Here is a 17,729-nt window from a genome sequence, read left to right as displayed (position 1 = left end):
TTGAGTTAGCGGCGCTCGGGCGTTCGCCTTCAAGTCGTCTTAGTTGTAGCATAAAGGACCCCTAGTAACTTTTATGTGTGTTGGGAGCATTTCTGTGTCCATCTTACACATGCCAGGCTTCTCGTCCTTTGTATGTTGTCGTCTTTTATACTGGTTCGCAGAAAACGCTCTTGCAACAACATTAGTGGAATAGCAAAGACGAATCAGCCACACTTCTTTGAAAGTAACCTAGTTAGGTAAACATCCTCTGCCACTGCCCGTAACTGCCACTGCCCGTAATGCAGAGAAGGGTCAGCGATGCGTTAATTTGCTTCCCAGCGCATTACCGCTGTTTATATGCATGCGACGTGCGGTAATTGCGATGCAATGCGCCACTGTTGTATTCATGTAAACACCGCTACTACAAAAGCCACAAGCTTTCGTTCACTCAAGGCTGGCAAGCGCTGAATATATGCCATTTTTATATGTGCCAGCGTTCGCTTGAGTGTTAAGCGAAAACGAGGTAGATACCTTATTTATATGTGAATAGCATTAATATGATATATCTTGACCACTTGCTCTCGAAAGCTGGGATATGTCAATTATTTCTTAAACTACTGCATTTATTGTTATTCTTTCCGAAATGGCAAAGATCGGCGGGAAATCGGATTTAACCCGTTTTTCATAAATTTTGTTCGACGTGCAAAAATAAGAAGTTATCGAGTTGAACCAGAAAACGAAGGACCTACTTATAAGTCACCATTCACATCTTCGTCATAATAATCGATAACGAAAAAAAAAAAGCGGACAGTTCGCGAAAAAAAAAAAGAAAAAGTGTGTGTGTGTGTGTGGGGGGGGGGGGGTTCAAATAAAAAAGGAACTCAAGGAAGGATATTTGCACTTGTTGGGCTCTTCACCAATAGTAAAAATCATATGCCTAGTGATCAGCTCGAGCAAAAACACATACCGCGTCCTTCCGCGGAATTTTGTCTCGTGCGAGATCTGTTTGGTGTAGGACGGCTTCAGCACGGATTGCGAAATGTCTATGCAAACGGTATTTTAAAAATTTGTATCATTACCCGCCGCGGTGGCTTAGTGCATGGCTATGGTGTCTCTCTGCTAAGCACGAGGTGGCGGGATCAAATCCCGGCCGCGGTGGCCACATTTCCATGGGGGCGAAATGCCAAAACGCCCATGTCCCGTGCATTGGCGTCGCGGTAAAGAGAGGAGACCGATCCTCAGGTCACGTGGTTGCAAAATTCACGTGACCAAGTAGGCTAGGCACTTAGGTATTTCTCTGCCTAAAATATAGGGAACGCCTAGGTTCAACTGGTGCCCTTAAATATTAGAAAATTGCATAACTGTGGCTGCTGTGAAGGGATCGGTACTATTCCTAAATAAACGCATCACTGTTTTGATGATCCAAATATAATCTCACTATCAGGGAGGGAGCAGTCTACCTGACTGGAGCAGTATTTTTTTATTTTGGGGTGTTGCTACGCTGCGCTCCGCAACACCCCAACGACCGCCGCTTCGCGTCGGCGCCCGGCACCACGGCTTCCGCCGTGGCACCGGGGTCCAAAAGCGAGCAGTATCCGCTTGCGCAAGAGCGGACGCTCGCATCGTCGGCGGCCAGACGACTAATAAGTCTTGATACAAAATGAAAAAAAAAACAAGTTTCAAAATTGAAAAAAAAAACGTTGTCAATAGTAGGATTCAAACACGCGCTCAAGAGACCGCGCTTGAACATGAACGCAGCGCCTTAAGCCATCCTGACAGCAGGAGTATTACAGAACACACAGCACTATTAATCCCATAGGAGCTCAGTTTACGACATTTGTGGCATTGCGGTATCTTTAGAAGCAATCGTTTTCAGTTATGTGCTACAGGAGTGTTGCGGAACAATAACAGCTATTCTTGTTGCTCCGTGGCGAACACTACAGCAAGCAATGAGCGATAGAGTGATTGTGTCGGCACGTCGTGCCACCATCGCCGTGCCACATCGTGCATATAACTTGTCACAAAATTTGCAGCAATACATCACGACGCGCGAAGTAGACAAAGCGGTCCTATAGGCGTAGCGCTTTCACAGCTGTCCAACTCAGTGCGCAAGGCGGCGGCGAACGGCGGCGAACGTGGGCGACAGCATGCGAAGCTCTAGGTATACAGCGTACCCTAGGGCGGCATTGCCTATGGCGGCTTTGTTTTCCCTGTTCGTTGAAGCGGAGAATTCCCTGGAAAATGGCGTTTCGAGGATACTTTAAACCGACCAATGAAAACGAGGATCAGTCTCCTGTGGATACGGCCTCCACGTGCATTGGGGGCACGTTAGAGATCCCCTGGTGGTCAAAATCTATTCGGAGTCCCCCACTACGGCGTGCCTCATAATCAAATCGTGGTTTTGGCGCGTAAAACCCCAAAATTCAATTCAGTTTGTATCATTCACAGTGCCGCAGTGGAAAAAATTTGAATCCTCAGGGATATTTTTACAACTCAGTTTTCTTTTTACCTGTTCCTTGATGTTGACGAAGTTGGTTGAGCATTCCAAGATCAGCTTATTGATATTTAGTTTTTCTATTTATTCTTAATAAACGTTTTTATCGGTCCAAATATTGCGACGTCCAGTTTTATTGGAGCTCAGGAAAGGCACCACCATACTTGAACGGTACTATGTTTTGTTCAAAAAAAAAAAAAAAAAAAAAAAAAAAGATGCGGCCAGTTGCTAAGGGGTGTCGTCATGCGACCAGCGACGGAATGAGGAAGGCAGCTAGTCGGCCTTTTATCCCGGTCACGATCTCCACAAAGCATTACGAGCACATCAAGCTAGCTAATGCCAGAAGTTCCGCGATAAAGAAAAAAAAAAGCTAGATGCTGGTACGTATTGGCCGTTCTGCTGACGCTTATAAGTCATCGCAACACGTTCTGCCCAAGTGGTATATAGGCCACCCTTCGCCGACAGCAGCCACCCTTTCTTCACCAGTGGCAGCGCGATCGCGCAACAAACGTCCGGACAAGCCCGGTATCAGTGGCGGTCGCCGACTGTAGGCCGGACGCCCACTTATGCGAGTTCCGGTCACGGCTGCGACGCGACGGGTGCGCGATGATGAAGAGCCGGCCGTACAGGGCGGATCCCCGCGGATGCGACCAACAACAACAACAGCGCAGCAGCCGTTTCGAGTGGCTTAACGACCTGCGCGCAGATTAAAGAGCGAGATCCTCCTTTGCGTGTAGCCGCAAGCCAGGTTGGCGGCGATAAACGGCAGCTTCTCGCCGCCCCGGTGTGCGACGGCTGCGGAACTCATTACACTGCTCTCCCCGTGTCCCGTCGTGCCGTGAAAGCGCGAGGCGTGGCACGATGCTCGTCCGCAAGGTTCTCAGTCGAAAACGAGGCGCTGTTTGTGTCTTTCTCTTCTTAACAGACCTGCCCCCTCCCAATCTTTTGTTGTTCCCTAGTTTCGGCCTTGGTTCGTAGCCGTGGGCCGTAAAACAATAGGGGTGATTCTAGAAACGAACGAGTCAACGGAAGCAAAAGCAAGGAGAGAAAGCAACCGCCGTCGGACACACCGCTTACTACACACGTGGGCCACTTTACACGCGCAGCCTCTAAGACCGGAACAGTGAGGCGGCAGCGCCAGTGCTACGTTCTTTACGTGCTAATTAGCGTGAGTTCACTCAGCCCTTTGGCGCCGGAATTGCGTCCTCTTCCTGACTACAATCGCGTTCATTCTAAAACGGCTCTACTTAGAGCGAACTCTCGCTTTATGCGAATCGTTTTTCATCATCCAACATGTTTTGCGAGGAGGTGATGGAGGACCGGCCGATTACAGAGAACTGATCACCAGGACACTTCGACGGGGAAGTAGTCGCGATGCAATAGTTCGTTTAAGCGAAGGGAGTCTTGCTAGACTACACGTCTGTACGTAGTGTTGACGGAAGTGCGCGTTCGGTACCTATAGCGGGATAGGGGAGATGGGTACTAGACGTTCTGACTGTTCCTGACTGTTTCAAGTTTCGAGGTCAGATAACGTGCACTCCAGACTTCTCCGGCATCAAGTTGCAGCACAGGGACAGCGCGGGTACCCGCGCCAGACTTTCGAAGGCACCCTCGACTTCGAACAAGGTACAAGTGGGCAATGGAGCAAAATTCTAGCTCGCCACGGCAATGCGTATTCGACGCTCCTGCGGCGCACATGTGGATATAGCTTGAGCAACCTTATAAAGTGCGATCAGCGGGTATACGATGATTAGGTGTGATGACAGTGGGATTGTTAGGCAGATCTCAATAGCTGATTTCTGGAAGAGTACGCTTTATTTCAGTGCTTCAAGCTCTGACACTGCAAATGCGTTGTTTCGGGAGTAAGTTCAGTTTAAGCGAATTTCACCGGCAGGGAACACTTTTTCAGCCCTGCACCATTTTCTTGTAAGCGGGATCGGTTGCATAGCAACCAATACAGAGGAGAAGACCTTTCTAGCGAGTAATCATCAGCGTCCTCATGCGCCGATCAAGCCTTACCTTTCATGATACCTTTCTATACCTGAAAAAAAAAAAGCCTAAAAAGCTGGGTGGTCCAAAAATTACCACATTTGTTAAGTGAGTGTGCGATAAACATGATTGCGCGCTCTCAGTAAGATGATCCGTTGTGCTAGAAATGCAACGTTGTCGGTGAGATTATGATGACTACTAAGGAAGCTAGTTTCGCACTAGATCTCATCCAAATTCCTTTTTTTAGCCATTATGAGTAAGCTGCTTAAATATTTGGCGTTTCTACCTCTCCAACACGTGGTAGTAGGTGAGATTATTTAGTCCTGTAGGGATCGCTCACTGTAGATACCCTAGACGAGAGTCGCAGCGTCATAGTGGCTGGAGGTGGAGGACAAAAAACGCTTCAGCCGTGTTTGGTGCCTGCGGGCTGGGACATTGGAGCCATGACTTCTCCATACTGGTATACCCAAAGTGGGGCCCCGGCCTCACTCCAGGATGAAATTCGTACGTGTTCGTAGTCATGCATGGCCCAGATCACGGCAGGAATTATTGAAAGCCACCACCGGTCAGGAACAGCCAGAGGCTTACGAGCGGCGGCTACTATGGCCAGCCAACAGGCAAGTTTGCGTGTTTGATGCTTACGCGGATGCACTGCGCGCCCGGCTCGATGCGTTTATTTATTTCCTGAAAGTGGGCCTTCCTGAAAGTGCTTTCATGGCGTGCCAAGGTAAACGGCAACTGGCCGTCACACTGGTCGACAACAACAAGGAAGGAAGGAAGGAAAGAGTGAGGGCGTGCTACCGGGTGTGTCAGCATGTGTCATGTCGGCGGTGGACCCTAGCACACCCAGCAGGCCCTGTCAAACGTTTCAAGTCGCCCGCCGGGCACCTACCTTCTCGCGGACGCGCTTCACATTAAAGCAAAGTTAAGTCAATTTCCATCCTGCGAAGACTACCCGCACTCAGAAGGTGGCGGAGGCAAACGGCACCAGAAAACACGAGGGTCAAGCAAGGAGGCCGAGGCGATCCAAGGCGCACTAACAACTGAATGTTTATTTATTGATAACGTCGAATAAAGGCTGGCTCACAAGCAAAAAACCGAAGATACAAACAAGGGCATAAAGAGAAAGGGAAAGCAAAAAATTTTAAGAACACCAAAATACAGTTGACATCTACTTAATGCGAAGCATTCACGGTTTAGTAGAGACTTGTTCTTATGAATAATATAACTGATCTGCACCGAATGGTAATGTATTTGGGATGTGTTACGAATTGATGCGGAGTGCAGCGCATGGTGTTGTTTGTTGTTCTGATACTCAGTGACCTAAGTTGGCATCAAAGAGCTTAATTGAAGAGCTGCGCCTACGCCGTGACACATGCTCAATGGCACCAGTGGCACATACCCAGTGCCATTCGCGATTGGCCCGCATTTCTATGTTTTCATTTCTTCGGATCGGCCCACAATCTTCGGGATCGGCCCACGAAAACGGCCAGATGGTCGCCAGATAGTCGTTAAGAAAAAAAAAAAAACTACTGCTTTGCATTAAAACTACTGCGCGTTAATGCTTCGCGTTAATGCTAATGCTTCGCGTTAATGCTTCGCGTTAAAAACTACTACGTGTTCATGTCAGATCCCGATATAATATGGACATCCTTCTCTGATAGCATAGCAGTGGGCATGCTGAGACAATATTCTTCTAGCCTTTTTATCTCTAGAGATTGCTTTATTTCTGTAGTCTGTCGATCAGCAGATTTACACATAACGCTAGATTTCTTTTCAACAAAGGTGCGCAACCGCAATCGCTAAATTGCAACTTATATATATGTCCAAATAGTGCATTTGTATTGTACCTGCGCTCTTTCAATCTGTCGTTCAAGCACCCTCTCGTTTAGCCTACGTATGTCATGCCGCATCACCAAGAAATAGCGTACACCACTTTTTCTTCGCAGCGCACAAACATATCGCGATGTTGCTTGGTGCACTGAGCATTTTTTCTCTTTACCTTTTTCACTTCCCTGGACACTTTAGCCAGCTATCTGGGGCGGAAAAAGCAGTTCAAGGTTGGCGCGTTAGTCTTGCTCCTTGTCCGAAACAGGGGTCTTCGAGTTCATGAGTAAAAAAAAAAAAAAAAAAATGTACGAGCTTCCTCAAGGGCTAAGAATAGCAATCTGTAGACTCAAATCAATTCGAACTTTTCTATACATGCACCTAGAACACAGGAGTGCTCTCATCAGCCATCTGAAATAATATTGCAATCGGAATTACTGCCATAAGAGGAAAAGGTCGAATTCTTTTGAATAATCATTAACATTCGTTTCTTTTGTTCATTAAATATCTTTCGAATGTAGATAATAATCAGAAAGGTGCAAAAACAAGCAAGCAAGCAAGCAAGCAAGCAAGCAAGCCAATAAACAAACCGAACGTAATCCTTTAGACCACATAAGCGTAGCGCAAGAAAAACAAATATTGCAGTTACGAAATCTATACGGTATAGATTCCTTGGAGCGGAAGAAAATGATGTATTAGGTACATGACTTTAAACTGCAGTGGTATTTCGCAAACGTAGATTTTGCAAAACACATGCAGCCAAGAGAGAGACATTATTTAAAATGTGTGCTGTAGATGTATGCCGGCGTGCTCCTGGCGATGCGTGTAATGACTCGCTCATGCACAGATAGTACACAATAACACACAACATGCACAAGTAACATTGCACAAGCACGCAGAGTAACGAGCATCTAGTGCGCCTGGTTCAAGCCAGGGTCCCGGAGGTAGAGTAAAAGCGCCTTGCTTGCGCCAGAGCAGCAGCAGCAGGCAGCTTTAAGGTTCAAGGAAATTTTGCAGCCCCACGGAGCTGACACGGTAATTTAAAGCAGACTTTAGGACCGCTCTTGTGGCCACAAAGCGCGGTTTAGGTTTTCACGCAGGCTGCACGCACTGCACAGTGGCGATCGCATGGCAATACATGGATGTATAAACAGCAACGAATATAGTTGATGTCTTCTGCGCTACATTTCGCATCAGTGACACTTTGGTGAACTGTGACACCCCCCCCCCCCCCCTTTTTTTTTTTCGTTGCGGAGTCAGAAGGGTGGCAATTCGCCGCTTCAATTCTTCAATTTCATTAAATTTTGTAGTTTTGTTCAATTATTCAATTAAATTATTTCTGCGGTATTGCGTGCCAAAGCAACGATCCGACTATGAGACACGCCCTAGTGGGGGACTCCGCATTGATTTTTACCCCTTGGAGTTATCAATGCAGCCAATGCCTGATACACAAGCGTTTTTTTGCATTTCGCCTCCATCGAAACTTAGACGCCGCAGCCGGGACCGAACTCACGACCTTCGTGCTCAGTGGCGCAATGCCATAGCCACTGAGACACCTCGGCGGGTCAGTTTCGTTTATTCTGATCAAATGTTACAAGACAGAAATCGAAATTCTGCGCACATACATTACTAGAACTTCGTGTTTTCTTTCAAGCGCCACATATTTTATTCAAATTGGTCCAACGCTTCTCTAATGTTAACATTTCTGCGTCTTACGTGTATTTTAAATAAGGATCGCCAGCGGAAAGGGGCTTCTCTAAACAGCGTTTCCTGGCAGTAAACTCATGAGAAACGCTGTGAAACATGCACGAGCGTTCATGATCACGGGTGAAAATTCCGCGGAGAGTGGGTATAGAAGTGCGGTGCTTGCCACGTTGAAGTTTTGTCAGCCATTTGAGACGAAGCTTCTACAGCGTGGTGCTGCATAGTTTGAAAGGTGGAGGTGGCACACTGTCTGCCGCGTGGCGGACCGCAAAGTCATGGTCTGTTCGACTGATTTTGTAAAGTGGCACGAGTGAAGAGATGGTTGATGAGGTGAAAAGTGCTGGAGGTCCCCAGGTATTTCTAAGCAATATCACTGCGCCGCAAAACATTCTGGGTTTGGAAATACAAACAAAATACCAATATAACGAAGAAATATAATTTTCAGACGGAATGGCGCAATGCCGTCCGGTAACAAAACGCACTGCAAGAAAAAGGAACACGTTATACGGGAAATAAGTGAAGCACGCAGCAGGAAAACCAATGATAGATCTACTGACGCTTTCACGAGACATGCATGATAAGTTTACTCGCGGAGATTCGCGCGAGTGACAGCAAATTGTCGCCAAGTTAGTTGTTGACTGAGAAACGTAAAAAAAAAGACATTGCGCAAATATTGCTACATTATCACTCGCCAGTTTACTTAGAGGCGACTCAATTATTTGCGCGAAGCTTTCTTTTTTTTATTAAATATATTTAAGGAGAGATTGGTGCCTATATGTGGCGCCGGCTACTCCTCTTCTCTTGCATGATAGTTGTCCTCGGAATGTTGCCAAAAATCACAAAACTGGACTAATAACCACATGTGCGAACATTCACGTACTAAGTCTTAACTGCAATATAAATAAATGTTCGCTCAACAGAAGAGTTCACATAACATAAATACTCACAAAACTGAAGTATTCACACACAACACATGAGTTCACAAAGCATAAATGTTCTCAAAACCAAGTTCACAAAGAAGATGTTGGGCACTTGCGAATTATGTCCCTCTGGAATGCCACGCTCTAAATACAACTTTCTTCCCATGGGTAAATTTACCCACGGCAAAATGCTTCGTGCAAATGATCCATAGATAGATAGATAGATAGATAGATAGATAGATAGATAGATAGATGGATAGATAGATAGATAGCAGGAAAGTTCGCGATCCTACACGTGGACGGCGGTATGGGGAAGGGAGAGAGAGAGAGAAAAGGTCAGACCCCTAGACGCCAACTCAGATGGTGCGACCCAGTTCAAATGTCACGCATACGGAGGTTGCCATGAATTACAATAAGCCGTTGTACTCGTTTGTTCCGTGCCAATATATTACGTAGAACATTGTGCAACCACGATCGTGATATGATAAGGGGCAGGGTACCTACTTTGGGTAGCCAGGGAGGCTCTCGCAGAAGCTGTTGTCCTGGAGGCAAGAAGTGTTGAGCTTGTGCACACTGGGCAGAGGCTTGCGGTGGGGTTGGTTACGGTGGATGGAGATGTTCGCGAAGCGGGTCCTGCCCTTGGACGGCGTTACGATTGGCACACAGAGGCACTCCCTGGAACACGTGAACACGATCGCCACCTGGGAAAAAAAAAAGAACAGCGCCAAATCTTCAGGCACGGCCACATGCTGAACAGGATGCCTGAGGATCAGGGGCAGTTTGGTTATCTGAGGCCGAAGGCGGCCTCCCAGCATTTGGTTCGTATTAAAGTAAGCCATTACCACGCTTTCGCATGGGCTTGCTTGAGGAAGGACAAGTCTAACGATGGTGAAGATCCGGCTCGGCAAGGATCAACCTCCTTGCCGAAGTATTCATCTTTCAGGGTGGTCGAAACGTCACTGATTCCTGTCTTTAAGTCTGACGCTGAATGTTGGCGAAGTCTACGGAACAAGACGCTTTCACTGTCTGGAAAACTTCGTCTCATTCCTGTTCGCCCGCTCTTGCCGCCACGCAGCTACAGCCGGCCGCCACACGAGCGCGATATGTTTGGTTCGGCACATGTACCTTGACCTGCGGGGTCAGGCCGTGCGGACTGCAAAGCAACTTTTAAACATGCCAAGCTCATGAGCCCACGCATAGTCAAGTGTCCTACCTCGGTTAGGGCTGGATTGCTTGCCTCCTGAGTGTAGCGCGACTATATTTACCACGGGTGTTTACAATGAAAAAAAAAAAGAAAAAAAAAAGAAAAAAAAAGAGTACCAAGACTGAAATTCGGCATCATTTCAGTCAGGTTAAACTCAGTCGCGCACTTAATACGCATTGGTTTGCCGTTACGGTAACACCCCCGCATAAGAGAGCATATGGACCAGGATTTCTATTCTCGGTTATAAAACAGTTCTGCTCTATGCATCCTTCAGTAGCCACCGAGCCAAGCTCCGCTTGTAAACATTGAATCGGTCGGGTCTATGACCCTGTGCTGCGACGCTGGTTCGAGCCATTATTATGGGTATACAACAACGAGTGCCACGAATACAGGAAAGCGTCGCAGAAAGGCGTTGTTGGCCGCAACGAGTATACAACGTGTCGATTTAGTGTTGGCGCTGAAGACGAATGAGAGAGAGAGAAGCGGAGAGAGAGAGGTGCCCAATAGCTACATGTATGTACCATTCGCTGTCTTCTTCTCAACGCTGTGAGAGTAGTAGATATTTCGAAGTAGGAACTAAAATGTAAAGCACAAAGCGAGGTTTGGGGCAGAGTCAGTCAGCGCACGTGTGCCTGGCAGGGAAGCTTGCCAGTAAAAACAAAGAAACTAAACAGACGGAGAGAGAGAAAAAGAAAACGTCATTTCGCTCTGATGAATTGCTTCGATGCCGGGTTCTGGAGCGCCGCCGGACCAAACCGTACGCTCGCATTGCACCGGCAGAATTGAGCAGTCCGCGATTTAATAATGATTGCCATAAAGAAGGCCGACCTAAGTCAATAACAGGGATCGGTCACCTCGTTACTCGCTGCCGAATAAAAGAGCGCGTAATCAAGAAAGTTGGATTCGATCGTAATTTTTGAAAGAGTGCGCAGCTCCAAGGAAATCGTGCATTGACACTTGCGTTTCCCTTCCAGCCGCGGCAATCTCTGACATGTGTGCAAGCGTCTGCGCTCTCCGGAGAGGCTTAATGAACTTGGCGAGTGTCGTTACGGGAGAAACGAACACGAAAAACGCATGTGGTAACGACTCAGCAGTCGAGAAGAAGCGGAACGCGCGCGCCCGCTGTGCAAATAATAAGCGCCGTGGTGACCGATATGTCTGCGCTGACGGCAGCGATAAGATTTTTCATGTTTGCGTCGTGCATTTTCACCGAGCGTAAACGCATTTTTTTGTAGCCACTCGGCGGTTTCTTGATAATGCTCTTATCGATTGCGTAGTGACATTAGCTTATTAGGCGTTCTCTGACTGTGAATCATGCGTTTCCTGCTGGTTTTTCTCAATGTGTATCCGACAGCCGTGTGCGATGCTTTTTTTCCTTATGGCCGTGATTCCCTCGGCAGCGGCCAGGCATTGAGGAACGCCGACAGATTGCGCGCCGGCCTCTTCAAGATTGCGTGGAAGTAGTTCATGGACACGCGCTTAGTTGCCCGACGAGATTTCTTAAGTTGCAGAGTACAGGCGCAATATCTGTGCGATTTCACCGACGAACAACTGGCACGCTTAAAAATGTCCTGCATCCGGTTGTACCCTAGAACGTTATAAGTTTTAAATATGAAGACATACATACGGTATAGGTTGCCATCTTAGCACTTGTGCATGGAACATGCTTCTCGCTTATTTATGCTCGAGTATTTCTTAGGCTTGGCTCAGAGGCGCCGCATAAGTGAATGGAAAGGAAAAGTTAGGGTCTCTTGTACATAAATATAGTACATAAATATAGGACCCCGGAGCTTTAGAAGATTCGATATCAGGCGAATCACGATAACAAACATCTACCGCTTAATAACAATCGCACTGCACCAAACCGATAGATATGGCAGCTTTCGGGCCCTACTGTTCTCCGAAGATATTATCTTGGATGGACGTGACGTGATGCTCTCATTGTGGGCGCCACACTTTTCAACGCAATAACGCAGTGAACTGCTGTGTTTGTTCACTGCGAACAGCGTCGAGACGAAAATCGATGCTTTTAAAGTGAAATTTTTTTTTGCCCCTGAGGGAATTTTCTTCAAGGGATTCACTATATGTCCCATGCATAATAAGAAGTTGCGAGCGCCGTTCGGTTACACCTGTGCTATGTGTACTGCATGTGGAAAATCGGAAATCAGGGGACTCAAATCACCCGAGCGACTTCTGAAAAAAGAGACGTTCCTCATTCGCACTTGCCCATTGAATTTTTACCTCGGTAATGTCACTTTCATGATGCCTGGACTGTTATCACCGGGCGCACCGGGAGTGTACCACAATATAAATTGAAAAGCGACACATCTGGTAGTCACGATTCCGTCCTGGTGGAAAACGCGTGGAAGCGCCTTGACAATGTTGAATTTCGCTTGGCTGTATAGTTGATGCTTCTTTTTTTGAGTTGTGGCTGTGTGTGTTGTGACATCGTCATGTGGGATATGCCGAAAAATCCACTACAACGATGTCCAGCCAGGGTGGAGGCCACGTGCGTGTGCACATACGAAGTTTTACCCCGGCGCGTGTCGCGTTTGCGCGTTGCGAAAAGGCTCGGAAATAAACGCAGAATTTTCCAGGAATAAACAATGCGAAATTGGAAGCCTAGCACTCGACAGAGCGTAAAAAACGCCAGCGAATGAGTCCGCATCGCAGCTTCCTTATAAAGGCGAGAGCGGTAACCGCTATTGATCTCTAAGAGTGGTGGAAGCAGTGGCGACTGAGTACTGAAGCTGCAGATGGAAGTTATTCGTTAAACACTGGGGATTTAGGAACTGAAACATGTACCATTTTACTGCGTCAACGACGAGACGGTGGACACTAAACTAAGCTAAATGCTGAACGTTCTGAGGCCTCTGAGCACTGGCTGGATTGCAAGACGGCGACGACGATGGAGAGGAGGAAGATGACAGCCCTATTATACTTTTGTGAAAAGAATCTGTCTTAAATACATTTTTGTTTCTTTCATTTATCCACTATATATTATGCGGGACGAGAGATACGAAGATGAATATTCGCATACCGCATACCTAGCCGCATACACAGTGACACATACTCCGTCAAGTTGGCGTGAAAGAGGTTTGTTGATGAGCGGCACATACAAAGTGCATTCGTGGCACAGCTCGCTAAAGCGTTGGCGGCAAAAGGGTATTTAAAGGGACACTAAAGAGAAACCGGAAGTTCAGCGTTAATGGCAGATTATCCTATCCCGATCACAGACATACCATTCTTACTGCGAACAGATGTTTAATAAGCGAGAAAATAGCGAAAAACTGAAGAATTAGTGCTGACACCCCTTCGAATTTCCCGCACTACACGTTCGTGACGTCGGGGATCACAAACGCAGCCCGGCCGCGATTGGTGGAGAGCGATTTATCGCTGTTAATAAAACGCAAAATGAAATACACCTTAAATGCACATAAACAGCATTTGCGAACTTTTTAGGCCATTTCAAGGGAGGACGTACACGTTTAGCGCAAAATTAAATAAGTAATAAGAAAAAATGGCGTAGCGCTACATGGGGCCGTGATAGTTTTGTAGTTTCGTTTTTGCTCCATGCATCATCGCGCGCGCCTGTTCCGCTCTACAGTGTTGCAGTGTTTGGTTGCGTGTTGCGTGGCTCGAAAAACGTTGACTTCGCGGGGAACAGCCAGAAAATGCCTCCTGTGTGTAGTGTTGAGTGCTGTATCAACGGCGCAAGGTGCTTGCTCACGGGCAGCGGCAGTGTTGACCCGACTGTGTCCTTTCATGTGGTGCCGCGCGATGAGCCCCGGTGTTCGCAATGGCTCAGTGCTCTGCCGATTATAAAACGGCAAGAGAGCCAGAGCCAGACGGTGTGCTCTCTGCATTTCTCGCCCTCGGATTATGTATATAATCCTGCCGGAAATTATCTTGGCGTGCCCCAGAGGCCAGTCCTTTCTCGAGCAGCTGTCCCATCTATGTCGCCTTCATCAAATCCCCTACTGATGCCCCTGCAGCAGCAAACTGGCTGCTCAGTGAGTGCTGAATGTCATTAAAAACAGACAGCAAAAAACCATACCGAGTTCGAGCGCAACTTTCTACGCTTGTTCTGTCGGGAACATCGTCGACTGGCGGACCGGCCACCTCACCTTCCGTCGACGAAAATGAGGCTTCGCTTTCCGTCGGCGCGGCCGGCTGCTCACCGCCATCGTACGCGGAAACACCTACCGCGCGAGCACGGAGGATCATTTCGTGCTCCGTTTCACTGAAGTCGCTCAAATGCAGTCCTGCTTCCCTGGCGAGCTCTTCGTTGCAAGGTTCAGCGTCAGCAACTTATCCATCGCGGCCACAGAACACCTAAGCAAAAGTCGCAGCGAACGCAAACGCAGCGGCCATGCAGCCTATGATGGAGCGAGCGCCTCCGCCGTTTACGCAAGCGGTGACGTATCATGGCGCCCTCTGATTCGTTCAGAGCAATGAAATCCGTGACGACAGTGCTTCAGCGCCGAATCTGGGGTGAGAGAAATTGAGGAAGAGATATTTGGTCTTTGTTTACGAATTTTTGCCCTAATAACTAATATTTTTGCACCCAACAAAAACTGCATGTATTCCTGAAGCTCCCTCTTTTATTCCAGCTGAATTGCCTGTTTCTCTTTAGTGTCCCTTTAAAAGAGTGGCACATACACAGTGCGTTTGAGGCGTAGCTCGTTAAGCGTCAAGTTGCTCTGCTTGAAGAACCCGTGTGGAAGCAAGCAAGCAAGCAAGCAAACAAGCAGACCGACAGACGGACCTTGGTCTTCGTGAGGTACCATAAAAGAATAATACATAAAATTTTGTAAACTGGTGAAGCAAGCGCGCTTCTCCGCACGACACTGAAGCTTTGCGGGTGGTGCGCATATGACCGGGGAAGGAAATTTAGATTAGGTGAACTAAAATAGAAAAATATTTTCTTGGCCGTGTTTCTCAGCTGAATTCGCGGGACGAGGTTATGATTAGGAGCGAAATCAATGAGAAAGAGAGTGCAGGCGCTCGTGGTGAATATTAAGTCCATCTGTCATAACGGTAAAGGCAATGCGAAACCAGACTGTAGAAGAGGACTTGCGATCAGGTTGAGGTCGTGTTTTATTTTCCACTTTTCGTTTGTTCAACGAGTGGACCTGACAACCACAGCACGTGACTCAATTTTGAAGAAAAAAACTTTTGTGTGGGACATTCGATGTCAGGTAGAATTTAACACGTAATATAGAGTTGTTTAATTGATGGGTTTATCACATGAAATCTCGATTGATTTTTAATGCAAAAGGGCCTCTTTACGGCACATAACAAGTAAATTTGTAGGTTTTTGTAACTCTTGCGATATGAGTGACCGCACCGCATGTTACAATAAATTGCATCCTTTTGTTAGCTATGGAAGAGTTCCTTAGTATTTGTTATCACTAATCTTTCCAGTGCTGTTTCCGCTTAGGTCTTCCAGTACGCTGACGACACGGTCATTTTATTCCGCGATAAGGAAGTTTCATACGCAATTTCTGTCTGGCCAAAAGTAATAGTTTATTTAATGGACTGGCTGAAAGCAAACTTAATATATGGGATTGCCCCTAAGACTCAACTACTTTCTTTCCACAACCCTTGAATAAGGGTCAGTTTAAGTTGCCCGCTTCTCTTGAACACTGCTCTCCCTATTCTTGCACAAGTGTGAAATATACCTCGACCATAAAATATTTGGGCTTAATGCTTTGACAGTGATATCTCGTGAAATTGACACGTGTCGCATGCTTGTTCTAGAGTTGGCGCAGTGTTGAGTTTACTATACATTAATAGATATTACATGGAACTATCTGCTTGTAAATCAATAGTCCAAGCCTTGGATTAGAGCGTGCTCCATTACGGAATAACTGTGTACGGTCGCTGCTCGCTTAGATGACAAAATATGCTCAAATGTGCTTTACGTTCACTTTTAAAAAGCAATTAGTCACGTCATTTTCCTAGAGGCTGCTGCAGGCATCTTTAAACCACCTAATGTTTTTTTTTTAATTTCATCCCTTTATTGTTTGGAATGGTTATAAAGAGGCACTTTTCGACAAATAGCTTCATAAATTACTATATCCCCGATCGCAGTCTCAGAATCAAGGAATGCTGCGTGATACGATGTGAGCGAGAAGATTATATTTAACGGCATCCGAGGAACTCAATTTTTTTTCTTAGTTACAGACACATGCAAAGAATAAAGGAAGAGAAAGCATTGGGAACATTCATTCTTATGCTTAAGTGAAAGGTATAATTAATAGGAAAATGAGGAAACGAGAGTGGCAGTTTCACCCGAAAGGCGAAGCATCAATTGCGATAGCAAATTAGTAGAGAGCTATATGAAGTAAGGATAGTAGTTTTGTCAGCTGTATAAACTTGGACATGTAGCAGCACCAGCAACGCGCAGAATTGTTGTCGACGTCGTCGGCGTTTTGCCCGCGTTCACACCGAACGCGCACGGCGTCGGTGACCGTTGCTGGGGCCTCTGGCGGCGGCTCAGAGGTTTTCGACGAGATCGGAACGGGACACTCGGCGAGCAGCGTCGGAAGTCTTTACCACCTTCTCGCCTCGCAGCATTTTTATATACAAATACGCATTTGGTGCCGCAGCTAAACGTCGTCTCCCCTCACTACCTCCCGTCTCCCCACGGCCTTTCGCGCGATGAAAGAAGTCGCGTTTGCTCTCCGCCGTGCGTTCGCTCCCCGTGAAAGCGCGTGTTCCTCGTGCGCTTTCACTCGCACATACAGCATACGGCGCGGAGCGACGATTTCATCGCCGTTGGAATTCATACAGAACCTCACGGTGACAGCGACGACGACGGCAGAAATCCGCTTGGAGTGCCCATATAATTGCTATCGCAATAAAAAAAGTGCTCGCCGCAGGTGCGAGCTCAGCCCATATCTTCCGCATTAAGCGTGTGGTGATTTACCGGTTAAGAGGTTGCTAGTAATAATAAAACACTAAGTCTATTGGCTCCTTTTAAATACAATAACGCCGAAAATTGCCGATGTAGAATTAACAAGGCCCGAGCAGACGCCGTAAAATTCCATGACGTCACGGCAAGACAAGATCATAAAGGTGCCAAAATAAAGTACAGATGACCCGACGCCGCCTTGAAGTCCTTGACTTCAATCCTTGACTTCAAAGCGGCGTCGGGTCATCTGTACTTTATTTTGGCACCTTTTTCTGGCTGACGAAACCTCTTTCTCAAGCTGATAGAGTTTTTTTTTCTTTCTCGGTATTGTAGAAGAGTAATTTACTAATGTTTCTCTTTAGTGTCCCCATACGCTACCGCGGTGTTCGCCCTCCCATCCCCACTCTCTTAGGGTTCAGTGCAAGTGTGCAAATCTACTTTAATAAAATGCCTCCCTGTGTTTTGAAGACGAAGGCATGTACGAACTGACAAAAAAACAAACAGTTTTTTGATCTTTAGCGTCATGTTCTGTACAGAGATAGTGTGTGCCGACCCGAGCATTGAGAAGAATTTAGAAGTACTTGGCATGGTAAAGGGCAGCGATCGCAGAGGTCAAGGATTGCTCACAATTTGAAATGAGAAAGAGCAAAACGTTGTTAAGAGGGAACAGGCCAAACCAGAAGCACTAAAAGT

The 17,729-nt window shown here is 46.9% G+C and overlaps 1 protein-coding gene across 2 annotated transcripts in view; it reads right to left on the bottom strand.

Moving 5' to 3' along the window:
• LOC119436952 (uncharacterized) overlaps positions 1–17,729 on the bottom strand; it is a 139,372-nt gene that overhangs the window by 77,059 nt on the left and 44,584 nt on the right. For both annotated transcript variants that reach the window (XM_037703995.2, XM_049660129.1), the window contains exon 2: positions 9,418–9,614. In XM_037703995.2, coding sequence (XP_037559923.1) covers positions 9,418–9,614 — 197 coding nt within the window. The remainder of the gene's footprint in view (positions 1–9,417; positions 9,615–17,729) is intronic.

This window comes from Dermacentor silvarum, chromosome 1 (genome assembly GCF_013339745.2).
Source record: "Dermacentor silvarum isolate Dsil-2018 chromosome 1, BIME_Dsil_1.4, whole genome shotgun sequence".
In the NCBI taxonomy this organism is placed as follows: domain Eukaryota; kingdom Metazoa; phylum Arthropoda; class Arachnida; order Ixodida; family Ixodidae; genus Dermacentor; species Dermacentor silvarum.
This window is presented reverse-complemented; position numbering and strand designations above follow the sequence as displayed.